This window comes from Mastigoproctus giganteus, chromosome 10 (genome assembly GCF_048544385.1).
Source record: "Mastigoproctus giganteus isolate SK-2022 chromosome 10, ASM4854438v1, whole genome shotgun sequence".
Taxonomy (NCBI): Eukaryota; Metazoa; Arthropoda; class Arachnida; order Uropygi; family Thelyphonidae; genus Mastigoproctus; species Mastigoproctus giganteus.
In genome coordinates this window covers 219656564-219673207 of record NC_143584.1, presented here as the reverse complement: position 1 = coordinate 219673207, position 16644 = coordinate 219656564, and the positions used below count along the sequence as shown (strand labels likewise).

Genomic DNA, 16644 nt, shown 5'->3' with positions numbered 1-16644 from the left:
GCTAGTCTGTAATCAGGTCACAAAGGAGATTAGGCAGGCGGAGGCAGATTACAAGAAATCCTTGACAAAAGATGCTAACAAAAAGAGCAAGGATTTCTTTACTTATATAAACTCTAAAAGGAAGGGGATGAATCTGATTGGTCCACTTGACATCGATGGTTTGACTGTTGATGATCCTGCTCAGATAGCAAACAAACTGAATGAGTATTTTGCATCTACATTCACACATGAGGAATTATTAAGGTTTGAAAATGGCAGAAGGTTATCAAATTGTAGCAGGATACTTAATTATTTTGTAAAAACTGAGAGCAAAGTGGAGGAGAAATTGTTGAAGTTAAACATAAGAAAAGCACCTGGGGTGAATGGGATCTATCCAGTTATATTAAAGGAGGCAGCAAAGCAGCTAAGCAAAACCTTAGCCATAATTATGAGAGCATCCTTGGACTCAGGGGAGGTTCCCACGGACTGGAGATTAAAAATTAAAATCTGCCATTATGCCAATTAAAATCTGCTAATTGTACAAAATGCTGGCATTCAACAGTGAACCATTGATTTGTTGGCTCACTTTATTTCCCTGTATAGCTGTTTGGTATACTCATCACAGTCATTTGGCCTATAACACACTCCTATTCTCAGTTTTGTTTTCCCAGTTTTTATATCACAACAAACTGACTCAACATTGCACTTATCAACCATGTCAACTGAATACACTGCCTTAAGATATAATATGCTTCTTAACTAACAGCATAACCCCTTCTACTCTCCTGTCCTGTCTGTATACTTCTTGTATACATTATACTCTCCATATTCATTTTGCATTGTTCCTTACATAGTGAAATGTCTTGTAGTTATGTACAGGTCCCAGAGTATGTTATTTGTTCTGCAAGTGTGGAGTTATTCAGGCATACTGCAAAGTTTATTTGAAAATTATGACTTTATTAGCAAAATTTGTAAAACCGTTCAAATGTCAGGAATGCAATTTCCCCTTAGCATTATTTTTTATTGGGAACAATCATTATATAATTATATAATCACACTAAAATTGACATCATATCTAATTTTTATTTAAATTGGAGAGTGTGACTTTGTCATTTAGCAAGAATCTACTGTATTTGGACCTTAAAATATGATTTTTTTCTTTAACAAGTATATAATACAGATTGTATAAAGAGAAACCATCAAAGAAACTTTTGTAAAATCATTTCCTTATATTATTTGTTTTGTCATCAAGTGTAGAAGTTCAGCTAACAATTTTACAAAATGCTGGCATTCAACAGTGAACCATTGAATTTTTAGAATATCCATAATTTAACATTTCTTTGATTTATTGTCACACAAAACAAGTATTTTAGACACACATATTTGTATAACTGAACATTTCTGATTTCAGGTAATAAAACCACCAGCTGTTGAAGAACTTCCAGTATTACCTGAGCCTGAAGCTACAATACTTCAAAACCATTTAAAGCAGGTAAAATTTAATGTCAATTTTAAATTTATGTGCCAGTCTATTTCTTTTGAATTAATTTAAAAAAATTAATTCTTTCTATTCTTCAAAACAGCAATTCAGGCTGATTGAATAAAATACGGATTTTAAAACTTAATTATACTGAACTAAATATCTTTAGTTTCTTATGAATTATAATTTTTAATAGTGCACAATACAGTAAACTTCTGATATGGTTGTTGAAAAACATGATAAAACAAGTTATAATAATTGTAACGAATGGGCCTGGTGTACTGGGGTTATGAAACATGGTTATGAAAAATATATACAGTGATAACCCAGTTTAATATAATACAATAAAATATACAATAGCAGAAGCTTTTGAGACTGTAGCATCTCTTTTTCAATTGATAATTTGATTTAAATACAACATGTATACTGCACCGCCCTCAACCTATGCTTATCAAGCAGCATCTTCACCTTTGAGGATTCAGTCTACCAACAGGTGCATGGCACTGCTATGGGTGCCCCTGTTAGTTCCGTAGTAGCCAACATCGGCATGGAAGATTTGGAGGTGCAGATACACCTGAACCCACCTGTACCTATTACAACGTGGTGCAGATATGTTTACGATATTTTTACTGTAATACCACGTGGCTCTGAAACAGCATTACTAGAATACCTCAACTCCCTGTCTAATTTCATCCAGTTTACTATAGAATTAGAGGTCAACGATGCGCTCCCGTTCCTGGATGTCTTAGTGCATCGCATAGGTCCACGTCTAGAGACTTCAGTATACCGCAAACCTATGTGGTGCGGACAATTTTCTAACTACAGATCCGGCCATGCACCCAGTCATCTCAACAGCACTGCCCGCACCCTATTCTCCAGGGCTTGGGGCCATTCCAGCACTGATGCAATTAGACGTAACGAGATTTTCCGTGTGAAGATGGACCTAACCAAATGTGGTTATCCGTCCCATGTGCTAAACTGGTGCCTATTACAGGCACAAGAACTCACATCCCACCGAACCAAGACAGTATACCTTCCGCCTACATTCCCTATTATCCAGGCATGTCAGGACGGATCTCAAAAATTCTTAGAAATTACAACATCAAATGCATACAGTTACCCTGCAGAAACCTACGTTCACTTGTCTCCAGTGTGAAGACCCCTGTCACACCTCTCTTACGCAGCAATGTAATATATCGCATCATCTGTAGAGACTGTGACAGCTGCTACATAGGAGAGACATCAAGATGTCTCCAAGATCGCCTTACAGAGCATGACAGAGCAATCCGGCTTGCCGAAACTGACCAGTCTGCAGTCGCGGAGCATTTTTGGGCAACCAACCACGATCTTGATCCCAAACATGACTTCGAAATAGTAGACCACTCACGACACTTTCGCGACCGCCTGTGGCTAGAGTCACTTAATATATTAAACAATTCAAAGGCCATAAACCGCTGCAAAGGCATACGTCTGCACCCCATCCTAGAGACAACCATTTTAACGCTGGAGTAAAACAGCACACGTCCGTGCGACAACAATAGAAAACCAGCTTGAGTGAATAACGTGCCTCACTCTCAGCTCATTGCACTATATACGTTGTATTCAAATCAAATTATCAGTTGAAAAAGAGGCACTAAAGTCTCGAAAGCTTCTGCTATTGTATATTTTATTGTATTATATTAAACTGGGTTATCACTGTATATATTTTTCATAACCATGGACCCCAGTACACCAGGCCCATTCGTTACAATTCGTTCCCTTTATGGCCACAATGTTTACAACGATTGTGTGTAGTTACAGAAGTCCTTCTTTTCAATAGCCCGCAACAGACAACATCTACGCTTTGCATGCAGCTTCTGCTATTGTATATTTTATTGTATTATATTAAACTGGGTTATCACTGTATATATTTTTCAGGTTATAATAATTATAACACAATATCTCTGATAGCTTGTACTGTGCATACCTGCAATGTCCACAAAGCCAGACAGTAGCCTGTAGAAACATGCAGCCATTTGACCACCAGGGACTTTTTATCCATACCAGGGACTTACTTGGCATAGGGCAGTTTAAGATATTCTTTGTTTTACCATAATTTTGCGCAGATATCTAATTTACAGTGTAATTTTTGTATTTCGAACACTGAAGAAGATTCCAAGAAGAAGTAGAATGTATGGTTATTATTGCTTAACATTGGATATAAATATTAGTTAGTTTTTTAAATATATTTTCAATTTATTTTCACTGAATATATGCAGAGACACGTCTTCCTTCGTAATAATAGTATAACTCACAATTACATGACTGGTAGAGATGAAAGAAAATGTGCAAAAAATTTATTTCATTTTATACTTGTACAAGTGGGTTTTTTTTTTTTTTTTTTTTTAGTTTTAATAAAAATGTGCATAACAAAAGAACTGTAATTATTGTAAAACTTGTATTTATGTCTTACTTATACTGTCTGCACTATGCATTCTCTACTTTATAGAAAAGTGATTTGTCCTCTAAAATATATGCACATTATATTATATTGTCTTCAGTAAATTCTCTAGATAATGAAAATTAAAAGGGAAAAAAATTAAAGCAGGCATAATCCACACATGGTATAATTGAGGGTGTACTATTTTTTTAACAGCAAAACAGAATTCATTCTAGTTAAGAAATTGAATTAATATTCACTTCACTGTTATAAGAAACAAACTACTGAAAAAAAAAAAAAAAATTCATTGCAGGCATTGGCATCAATGAGCATGAGTCCCCAACCTATTAAAAATCTTGACAAAATTCAACCTGGGGTTGCAGATAGATTATCATTGCCGGATCCTCCACCACCACCTCTAAATACAGGCTTCAATCCTCTCATATATGGTAATGATGTTGATTCGGTTGATATTGCTACCAGAATAGCAATGGTACGTTTTTTTAACTCTCCTGGAATTCTAGCAAACTTTGTGGAGCATACTCGTACACTTCGTTTATATCCAAGACCAGTTGTAGCTTTCCAGACTAATAGTTTTCTTCAGTCACGGCCAAAATTGTCATCATACCTGAGCAAGTTTGTGCGCACACAAGTAAGTATGTTGGTTATCACTCTTATTATTATATGTGTCATGTTTCAGCAAATATATCTTATATACTCACTACTCATGTTGTCTTCTTGCTTTTCTTAACCATGTGAAAAGGCTAAAATAAAATGCTGTTGGATAGTGCATAAATTATTTTTGATATAAATTAGTTCTGTGAACAGCATAAATAAAATAAGACAGGGATATAAATCTCAGAAATATGGTAAATAAATTTAAAACTGGTTAAAACATAATTAGTATTAGTATTGATCATACAGTGCAGTGACCAGTAGGTTTTGCCACACACACACACACACACACACACACCAGCTACAAAAAACTCACTGTCATGTATTTCCATCTTCACACATTACTGATGCAGCAAGCCTATAAATTAATCAATTTTATGGTAAAGGAAAATTGATTTAATTCTTTCCCCTTTGTTGGAACATATGCCTCTGATTCATATATTTGGACCTTTTCAATAACTGCAATGTCTTTAGGTTTGGTCTCTGCACCTGTTCACAGTATTAGCATTAGTAGAGGCATTTGATGCAAGAAAGCAAGCTTATGCAGCATCAGCCAAAAAAAAAAAAAAAAAAAAAAAACCACTTCCACTTCACCCCTCTGTTCTTTCGAAATACCTGTCCAGCTGAGCCTTAAACTTATTTAGGCTATCAACTGCCACAACAAGGGATGGAAGTCTGAGTCTGTTCCACCAATCAACCACCCGCTGGCTAAAGGCAAACTTCCACACGTCTATCCTATATCTGTCTTTCCTCAATTTGAATTTATGCCCTCTCAGGTGATTATTCTGAACAAGAGGAAGAATCCCATCAGCATTGAGCATGCTCAAACCATTCAAGGCTTTATACACCTCTATCAGATCACCTCACTGGTGCCTAGTCTCCAGACACTGTAATTTGAAAAACTTAAGCCTTTCTTCGTAAGAGCACCCCTTTGTTCCATTCACTAATCTTGTTGCCCTTCTCTGTACTCGTTCCAACAGCTGTACATCCTTCTTGAAATGAGGCTGTATTCCATGTACAGTGTCTCGATTTCTGCATTCAGTTGAATTACAGAATCTCTGTCTGTACAAGCAGTTGTTTGATAAATCACTGACACTGATTATATATATATATATATATATATAGTAGTAATATACAACTGTTAAGAAGGAAAATAACAAAAGCCATCGTATGTCTAATGCTCCAAAATGCACAGTGCAGCCGTAAAGGAAGCAAATGGTTATAAATAATGTGTGGTTTGTAAAATAGATAAAGTGTCTGTGAAAATGGAAATGAAAAGTGTACACTGTGCCTGAACTAAGAGAAGTTTAAGGGATAGTCGAAAGTGGAAGTGAAGTAGTGGTTAAACAGGTGAAAGAATTTGAAAAACCTAGTACAAAAATGAACTGGGACTGAGGAAGCAAAAAAAAAAAAATATATATATATAATAATAATAAATAAATAAATAACAGATCAGATATGGGAGGGCAATTTTAGCAAGTGGTTGAATAAGGGGATGGCAAATATGCAAAATAATAATAATATAAAATAAAATAATAAATAAAAAATATTTTGCATATTTGCCATCCCCTTATTTGACCACTTGTTAAATTGCTCTCCCATATCTGAATATAGTGTTATTTACTTATTTATTATTATTATTATTATATGTGTGTGTGTGTGTGTGTGTGTGTGTGTGTGTGTGTGTGTGTGTATATACAGGGTGATTCACTACCAGTGCGACAAACTTGCAGGAGGTGTAGGGGGCACTAAGATGAATCGGAATCACATAGCATTGCAGGGTCTGAAATGCCTTCGTCATGCAGTAGAGGACTTTGAACGGGAGGTTGCGTGAACAGCGATCCCGCTGGAAATCAGCATTTGCGAACCGTTTCTGTTGAAGAAACCAAGTAGTAAAAGTCCTCCGGAATGGATAATCCGCAGGCTCCAATGATTGGACGTGTTGCAGATGGTATGAACTTATTTGGTTTGTTGACAGTATCCTCCATACAGTGGATTGGGAAATACCCAATTGTTGGCCTATCGCTCGAGTACTCGTACTCGGATTGCGTTCTGCAAGACGTAGGACATTCTCCTCATTGTCTGGTGTCCTCGTCATTCACTCTTGATTCATGGTACCTCTCGTGAAACAACCAGTCTCACGTAACCTCATCATACGATTAGAATCGTATGATGAGGAGCATGCCTGTGCGGGAAATGTTCCTTGTACAAGCGCAGAGCGGCATGTCCGTTACAGTCCGCAGCTCCATACGCGAGGTGCGTGTCGGCCAGTTCAAGTTTGAATACTCGTCCATCCTACTGCCTCGGGAACCGGTTCGCAAATGCTGACTTCCAGCGGGATCACTGTTCACGCGACCTCCCGTTCAACGTCCTCTACCGCACTACGAAGGCATTTCGGACCCTGCAGTGCTGTGTGATTCCGATTCGTCTTTGTGCCCCCTACACCTCCTGCAAGTTTGTCGCACTGGTAGTGAATCACCCTGTATATGTGTGTGTGTGTGTGTATATGTTTTTCTTTTAATGGTGTTTTGACATATAAGTATTATTGTGCATACAAATCTGATAATCAAGTTAGCCCAACAAGGTTATCTTAATTCAGCATGGCCTATACATATTAATTTTAAGAAGTATATTACTATATGATAATGAATTTTTCATTACACTTTACTGATGAATTTCATTACCTTCAGCTAAAATTATATTAAAACTAATGGTTATGTTTATGTCATTACTAATTTTAAATAAAGATACATTTACATTTATTATAATATTATTATATATAGTACATTCCATCACGTGGCCGTCAATCCCCTACTTCTTCGGGGGCTTTGAGTGGATTGACAGCCCATCTGATGTAATGTCTCATACCTACCCGTTTTTGCTATATTAATTTAACTTTCAATTTCACTTTTTAAATTTAATATATTTCATTTACTTTAGTTTAAATATTTTTATAATCGTTCTCTACAGCAAACTGTGATAGGGGACACAAAGCCCAACGGGTAAGTATCCGATATTGTGAAGGCTCTTACCCTCTGCTACTGTCCTGATGAAGTTGTAGATTAGAAAGAGGTTATTCCCCACCTTCTAATTGTTATATAGGTAGCGAAGCTTATTACTGTGCAGTCGCACTTACTTTATACTGTGTCATGATGGTGCATTAGCCTCAGGCCCCGACGTCCCATGCTAATGTCTGCTGTGGGGGGAGGGGTGTTTCTTTGGTTGTTGTGTGGTTGAATTTCTGTTAATTCCATATGTAATGTGCCAACATTGGATTTTAAGTTTGTCTTATTAAATTGTATTTATATGAGTATTTACATTTGCTTTTACCTATGTATTTACATATGCTTTTACTGTTATTTGTACATTTGTTTCTGCCTTACCTCGGACTGCGCCGGTAACGCTTTTATAAGGCATATACAGCCTCTTACTAGGTGATATCTTCTAATACTTTTATAACAATTTTATCTTGGGGGGGGGAGAGATTTTTACTGAGGGTTGTAGTGCGGTCAGACGACGAGCCTTGTCTGAGCGAATAAACGTTTAAACATGGGGATTAAATTTATTTAATGCTATGGTACTTTTAGATTATTTTCAATGAATGTATGTGGGTCAACATTAGGGTGGCGCGTTCTACGTTTTGTATGTATGGCTGCTTTTATATGATACCTACTGTATTGGGTGGGTATTTTATTTAAGTTGAGAGGTTTAATGAGTTTTTGTATGGCTACTTTTATGTTATTTATATTATTGCATATTTTTAACAACCTGTTTGTCTGATTTCTGATTGTATTTCCATGTATGTGTTTTGCTATATTGCTCTCCCAGTGGGTGAGTTTTATTGTATTGAAGTTAAAGTGGTCTCTCTTATCATAGTGATGTGTATATATTTTGTTATGGTTGATGGTAATTTCGCTGTCTAAATAGACAGCTTGTTTGTTGTTATCTGGGTTTGTACGTTCAATGGTTAGGTCAGTTGGGTAAATATACTGTGCTACTGTTCCAAAATTGTCGTGGTTGATCACAAGGACGTCATCAATAAATCTGTAAAATATAATATTGTCTGTGATGCTGCTTTCATAGTGGTGCAAGTAAAAGTTAGCTATGGAGCATGAACTGCTAGAACCCATAGCTATCCCCCTGCATTGCATGTATATCTTGTTTCCCATTAGTACATAGTTTCCCTTGACACAGAGTTTGATGAGGTCATTCCAATATTGTTTGCTGAATTTTATAATATTGTGATATTTTTGGTAGTATAGTAGGAGTTCTTCTATTAAATTATCGTGTGCTATACTTGTGCTAAACTCTGTGCGCAGATATTGTTGTTGTTGTTATTTGGTTTTCAGGAGCATTAGCAACTAAGGCCATATTGCTCCTGGATATGCGGTGGTCATTCCCTGACCTTTCCGCATCCTCTATATTTGGTGGTGACGGGCTCGAACCCTGGTCTAATCAAGAAGCGTGTGCTACGCACTGCTGCTCCTTCCCATCTGGCTACGGAGGCGCATGTGCAGATATCTCTGTGTGCAATATTTCATGAGATGCAAATATTTCATATGCATCTCATTTGTAATATAGATGCCCACTTGTAAATTGGATGTAACTGAAACTATATGAGATATTCATAATTATTAGTTTGTAATATTTAGAATTAAGATATGACAATTATCAGTAATTGGATACAATAGCAGCAGTATTAATAAAATTTGTTTAATTTCTAGGCAGTTGAATTCTTTGCTGAATGGTCACTCAGTCCTACAAATGTTGCCTTTCTGAGAGTTCAAACTGGTAATAACAATATAAAAATATTTCTTGAATAAATGTCTAAGAGTATGAAAGAGGTTGTTTATGTACGGCTACTGCACTTTCATCATTTCTGCTACCCAGGTAGTACGAATGCATTGTTTATTCATATTTCATATTGTGATCACTTTCACAATGAGTTGCCGAGGTATTGCACTACTTTGAATAAGTAAATGCTTCACCAGTGGAGAAGACTAATGTTACTTATTCTATGCCAATACCACCACCATCATCATCATCATCATCATTGGCCATTTTCAATCCACTGCAGGATGAAGGCCTCTCCAGCAACTTTCCAGTTCCTTCTGTTTTGAGCACTGGCCATCCATTTACTACCCACAAACTCATGAATTTCATCTATCCATCTCTGCCTTTGTCTTCCAGGTTTTCTTCTAGCTCCTCTTGGGTACTATTCTTTTTTTTCTTAGTCCAACTGTCATCATGTCTTCGAGCTATGTGTCCTGCCCAAGACCATTTTAGTTCTTTAGTTTTGATAAGAATGTCCTTTACTTGAGTTTGCTGCCAATCCATGTGTTTCTCTTCTTATCTAACAGTCTGATTCCCAATATAATTCGTTCCATTCTTCGCTGTGTAGTTCTCAGCTTCTCTTCCATTCTTTTGGTGAGTTCCCAAGTTTCACTTCCATAAGTAATGGTGGGGAGTATACATTGTTTCATTATTTTACGTTTCAGACAAACTGGGATATTGCTCTTCAGTATGTAACTATATTTCCTGAATGCTATCCATTCAAAATTTATTCTTCTCTTGACTTCCAGCCATTTATCATTATTACAGCTAATAACTTGTCCCAGATAAGTATATGATTCCACCTTTTCAATTACTGCTCCTTTCATTATTTAAATTTCCTATAAATCATTATTTCCCTTTCAGTGGCATACTTGTTCATCATTACTTTTGTTTTAGCCATATTCATCTTTAGTCCAAAATTCTTACTAACTCTGCATAACTGATTAAAATTTTCCTCTAATTCTTTGGGATCATGGCTTATGACCACAATGTCATCTGGAAATCGTAAATGGTTTAAGTACTCTCAGTTCACATTGACTCCTTTCTGCGACCAGTCTAATCTTCTGAAAGCTTCCTCAAGGGCTGCAGTAAACAGCTTCGGAGATATTGTGTCTCCTTGTCGAACTCCTTTCTTGATTTTAAATTTCCTACTGTCTTTGTCTAGTCTAAGGTAGCATTCTCATATATTTTCTTCAAAATCATAATATATGGGGTATCTATGCCTTGTCTTTCCAGTGCCCAAAACATTGCCTTATGCTGTATGGAGTCAAATGCCTTTTCATAATCCACAAATGCCAGGCATAATGGTGTTTTATATTCACTTGCTTTCTCCATTAGCTGTGATATTACGTGAAGGTGAGCCATAGTTGAGAATCCTGTCCTAAAGCCAGCTTGCTCTTTTGGTTGATTCTCATCAAGTATTTTTTCTAATCTGTTAGTAATGACCCTTGTGAACAACTTGTAGATGTGGGATAACAAGCTAATTGGTCTATAATTTCTAATTTCTGATTTATCTCCTTTCTTATGCAGCAAAACTATGATTGCATTATTCCACTGCTTAGGCATCACACCTTTTCTAATGCACTTTGTGAAGAGCCTTGCCAGTTTTTGTGTTGTCTCTTCTTCCCAATTTTAACAACTCTACAGTAACTTCATCTTCCCTCGGGGCTTTCTGATTCTTCATTTTCTTCAATGCGTGTTTTACCTCATCAGGAAGAATATCGGGTATGTCGTATGTGTTGCTATTTTGCAATCCACCTTCCTCACTGCTGGCATTATTCCCTCGCTCCTTGTATAATTCTCTATAGTAGTCTTCTGCTATTTGAATGATGCCTTCTCTGCTGTTTATAAGTACACCGTTGCTATTCTTCAGTTTCAGTATCATTTGTTTTTCTGTATTACTGCTCATGGCTGCTGATTTAAATCCATTGTTTTCCCTTAATGCTTGTTCTACTTTTCTTGTGTCCTCTCTGAGTCTCTTTCTAATGGCTTTGCATAACTCAGTATACTAAATTTTTTCCTTGTCAGTGTTTATCTTGCTCTTCATTTTTTGCCTTCGGTTCATCATAACAAGTGTTTTTTTGACTAATTTTTTCTTCTTTGGATTTCTTTTTCCCTATAGGTTTCTTGGGCTTTATCACTTTCAGAAAATTATAATATTCCTCGTCGATATCTTGGTCCTGAGCAGTCTGCAGAAGCTCAAACTTGTTCTTAAGTTCCAGTACATACTGCTTTTTCTCCTCTTCTGTTATCTCAAGGACCTTTGTATTATTCACTCGAGTCAGTTTTTTCCTTTCCTTTCCTACATCTACATCGTGTACATCTTACCATTCTGTGATCACTTCCAACATTTACCTTATTCAGTATGGTAACATCATTCACAATATATCTTCTGTTAGTGAGGATGTAGTCGATTTTATTAGTTGTTAATCCATTTGGACTCTTCCATGTCCACTTTCTGTTCACCTTTTTCTTGAAAAAAGTGTTCATTACTGACAATCCTTGAGATTCTGCAAATTCCACAAGTCCTTCACCTCTTTCATTTCTTTCACCAATTCCAAAATTTTCTGTAGTTCCCCTTTCTGCACTGTTTTGTCTTTTTCCAACCTTAGCATTGAAGTCGCCCATAATAATAGTGTAGTGGGTTTTCTGTTCATCTAGAAGACTCTCAAATTCGGTGTACATTTCTTTAACCTCTTCATCATCATGGCTCGATGTTGGTGCATAAATCATTATAACCTTTAGCTTGTACCTCTTAGAAATCTTGAGTATTAGTCTTGACACCCTTGGTGATGTACTTTTGAATTCCAAAATGTTGTTTTTTAAATCTTTATGGACCATAAACCCAACTCTGCCTTCACTCCTTTCACTGTTTCCATTGGTGTACAGCAGATTTCCACTTGATAAACTTATAAGTGATTCATTTCTTCTTGTTTCAGCCAAACCAATGATATTCCAATTCACATTTTCTAATTCCTTTTCCAGCTCTAATATCCTGTCTTCACCGATGAGTGATCGTACATTATAACAGCCAAGTTCAATTTCCGTGAATGGCAGCCTGGTCGTACCCAGAGATTCTTAGCACCCTCTGCTTCCACTCTGATCCTCTCGCTGCCGTAAGAGGGGGAATGAAAGCTGCTGGGGACTGAGGGCCATTTGTTTTTTCATGCTGTCATATGCTGGAGGGTTCGGTCTTTTCCACTTCACACTGACCGTCTTGAAGAGAACCACTCTACATGCTCGTTGCCACCTAAGTGACGTAACAAGGCTTACCATTGAGAAGGTGTGTATAAGTGGATTTTAGGGAGGCAGGTCAACCGGACTTCTCCTAAATCTTCTGTAATAGAGAGATATTGGATCCATCAGTGTTTTAGGCTGAGTGTCTGATAACACACAGGATACCTGTTCCCCTCTAAACCTCTATGCCAATACCACCACCACCCAAATGGCACTGTTTCAAAGCTTGTTGGCTTAGTTATCGGTGGGTGGGCAACACAGGTTACCTGCCCACACACCAATGAGTAAGCCAACAAGCTTTGAAATGGTGCTGTCTAGGTGGTGGTATCTGCCCAGACAGCACCATTATCTGATATCTAAGAGAATAAGTAACATTAGTCTTCTCCACTGGCGAAGCGTTACTTATTCAAAGTAGTGCAATACCTTGGGAACTCATTGTAAAGGTGATCGCAATATGAGATATGATAGTAGAAATGATGTAAGTGCAGTACACATGCATAAACAACCTTTCTGCTAATAATAATTTTCTTAATTTGTTGTTATATTTTTTAAGTCAGATTACTCAATGTTTATAAAGCAAGCCAAAAAAAAACATTACATTATAACTTGCATGTTTAGTTAAAATAGGTGTATTAGTTGGCACACCCCTTTTTATGTTGTCATCGAACAGTTAATTAAAATTGAAAATTTAGGCACTGTTCTTTTGCCTCTATCCAATAAATTTGGATAGAGGCAAAAGAGGTGTTTGGAGGTAGTGAAGGATAGATGAAGATATGAGATTCCTCAGAAAGGAAAAAGATTTTCTATGATAGATGAAGACGTGAAATGTCCTCAGACAGGAAAAAGAATTTCTACTTTGAAACTGCTATCCTTTAATCTACACTAATTGCAGAAATTACATTATAAGGAATAATTTTAATCCAATTTTTTTCCATCAGTTTTCTTTCTCTGTTCATCTCTGTTTCCGCATATTTCTTTGTTTTACACACTCTCATAATATCATCCTTACCGACCAGGCTAGCCAGGTGGTTAAAGTGCCTGCCTGGCAACCCTAAGGTCGTGGGTTCGAATCCCTTCTCGGGCTTTGATCAGAGTAAAATGCAAAAACTCTGGGAGGTGCATTATGGCCACAGAAGAGATGCACCAACTAACAAAAAAAAAAATATATCATCCTCATGGTTTTTTTTGTTTTTTTTTTTAATTTATTTCCCTCATCTAATACCAAAGGTTTTTTTATCTCTATCATCTTTACTGTTGAGAGCCATATGATCTGCAAATAACTCTTAGTTTTATTCCTCTCCTCTCCTTTCCTTACTAAGTGCATCAATTATGATGATTATTCCTGATATTTTCCAAATGTGGTGCAAAAACATTTTGTTATTCCATTCTTTCTGTAAATTAAATGACTTTTATCACCACAACTCATATAAATTGGATTCACTAAGATCTGAATTTATTTAAAACCAATTGTAATAAAAATATCTTTTTATAATGTTGAATTAAACACCCACAAATTAATTATATCCTTAAAATGATTACTATATCTGGTAAAACAGATGATGGCAAAACAAATATTTTATTTTATTTGTCTTTCAGGTGTCTTTGACCCTACTCTAGTTGGAGATAAACCTAAGTGGTATAGCCATCAGTTGGAACCTCTTCATTTTCGAGTGTGGACAGAAGGTAGTTCCTTAGCAAATGCACTATTAAGCTCACAAGCAGAAGAACTATCCACAGGTGGGAGAGATGGGTTATATTGAAATCAAATAATATTTTATATTAAACAGCTTAATTGTAAGAATTATTATAATATTAATGTTAATAACAAATTAACAGATGAATAAATAATCAATAAATAAAATTCATTGGAAATTTTAAAAAAAATTGTATTCTTGATTGCAGCTCAGACTTTGTGAGGTTTCCTTCGACTCCCTTCTTCCACAGTAAAAAAAAACTAGTAAATCCCTGAAATGACTTTTTTATTTTTTTTATGTGAACCCCAAACATGAGAGGTATTAGAACCTATAGTACTTAGTACCGTGCTTGGTTTGGTCTATCAAGAAGATATTTGTGGATATTGGACTTGAACTTCTGTAGATTGTAATTTTCAGGAAATACATGTGAAGGAAGGTTGTTCCAGAAAACGGCAGTTGAATTAATAAATGAGGAAGATGAAAAGTTGGTTCTGTGGGTTTGAAGTTGGACAGTAAATGGATGTTGGCTGGTGGCGGTGCATGTTCGGACTGTTTTGAAAGAGAGAGCGGGAATTATAGAAGCCAATTCAGAAGAACAGTGCCCATGGAAGTATCTGCAGAAGAGGCATGGAGCAGAAACAGTACGTCTATGAGAAAGCGAGTGGAGAGACTCTGTTAGAGATGAATCATTAATTAACCTAACTGCCTTCTTCTGAATGGAATCAAGAAGCCTGAGAGAAGTTTTGGGGGCACCACCCCAGATGTGGGAACAATATTCCATGGCAGGGCGGATTTGCAATTTATACAGAGTGAGCAGCTGTTTGGAAGAAAAGTAACGCTGAGAGCGAAAGAGAAAACCAAGTTTTTTAGATGCAGAGGAAGCAATATTTGTAATGTACTTGTGCCAAGAGAGATTAGAAGTCAGGGTGATCCCCAAAAGAGATATATCATTTTGCCTAGAAATCGGAGTGTCACTAAAGATAAGCATAGGAGCAGAAGAATCCTTTTTGCGAGATATAAGACAAGACTGAGTTTTAGAAGGGTTGAAATCAACTAAGTTGTCTTTGCCCCACTGGAGAATTACCTGAAGATCAGCATTTAGGGAATTGGTAGCAGATTTTCAAGAAGTTGAAGCTGATTGAGCAGGACAAGGTTTCTCAAAATGGAAAGTGGAATGCAATGTGCTATCACCGGCAAAACTATGGATAGGATTTGCGGTCAATGGAAGAAGGTCATTAATATACAAGAGTAAAAGAGTGGGGGAAAGAACTGAACCTTGGGGGACACCGGCATTAGTAGAGAAGTTAGAAGACAGAGAGCCATCTACCATCACCCTCAGTGAGCGATCAGAGGGAAAACTGGATAACCAATTACTAAAAACAGTTGGCAAACCATAAGATGGAAGCTTGTTTAGAAGACCTTTATGCCAAACACGATCAAAAGCCTTTGAGATGTCAAGAGCAACTACTTTTGTTTCGTACTTGTGTGTAACATATAGCCAGAATATCACCAGTGGATGGACACTGACGGAAACCATACTGGCGATCGTTGATCAGACGGAAAGTTTCTAGGTAGATTTGAAAACACCAATAATATAACACTAGTAAATAACTCTTATTAAATTTCAAAATATACTTTCAAGTGGGCTCTCACTTTCTAGTGACCTGATGCTGGAGAGCTGTTACCATCTATTTTCAGTCCCAACAAGGAAATAGACATCTGAAAGACTATCTTTTGTGGTGTTAAAGGGTTCTGATTCTCTGTAATAAATAGCTGTCTTGGCATTGTAAGAGAGCTCTCTCAGGTCATGGAAACTCCTGTTGGTTATGGTCTATCATCTGCTCTTATAAAAACTATTCAGTCACCAGAGAGCTGAACCAAATTCTGCCAGTTCTTGCTGGTTGGCATCCATCATCCACTACAGAGAAAGATGGTTGGAAATCTGACTATGAGTAATGGGAAATGAATTGGCTACATTGTGATGACCTATGTGTTATTGGTTGCCTGGACTCAATTCCCATGGGAGAGAATTCAGGAACATGAAGTGGTTTGGGCTAAATGACCCCATTTTCTGATTGAGTTGGGTAGTGTCTGGTAGTGCTAAGGGCCAATAGGTTCCTAACTGATCATTTGAATCCTGTTGACATTCTTGAAAAGGACTTTGGTCCTTGAGGTTGTCGCAGACATTCTCTCAGATATGCCAGACAAGCTGTGCTTACTACCTGGAAGTCTAAATGGAACTCATATTCATGTGACACTCAAGTCAAGTGGACCTAATTTCTGCAAGGTCCAGACGGTCTGTGACAGCTAAATTCTCTGCTTACACC

At 36.9% G+C, this 16644-nt stretch overlaps 1 protein-coding gene across 12 annotated transcripts in view; it reads left to right on the top strand.

The window, feature by feature from the left end:
• The window catches only part of Rab3-GEF (Rab3 GDP-GTP exchange factor), a 973693-nt gene that overhangs the window by 320760 nt on the left and 636289 nt on the right, over window positions 1–16644 (top strand). For all 12 annotated transcript variants that reach the window (XR_016547514.1, XM_090382519.1, XM_090382521.1 and 9 more), the window contains exons 7-10: window positions 1391–1471; window positions 4192–4530; window positions 9278–9344; window positions 14220–14360. Coding sequence is in view for 11 of the 12 variants with exons in the window: in XM_090382519.1 (XP_090238645.1) it covers window positions 1391–1471; window positions 4192–4530; window positions 9278–9344; window positions 14220–14360 (628 nt within the window). In the remaining variant the exon portion in view is untranslated. The remainder of the gene's footprint in view (window positions 1–1390; window positions 1472–4191; window positions 4531–9277; window positions 9345–14219; window positions 14361–16644) is intronic.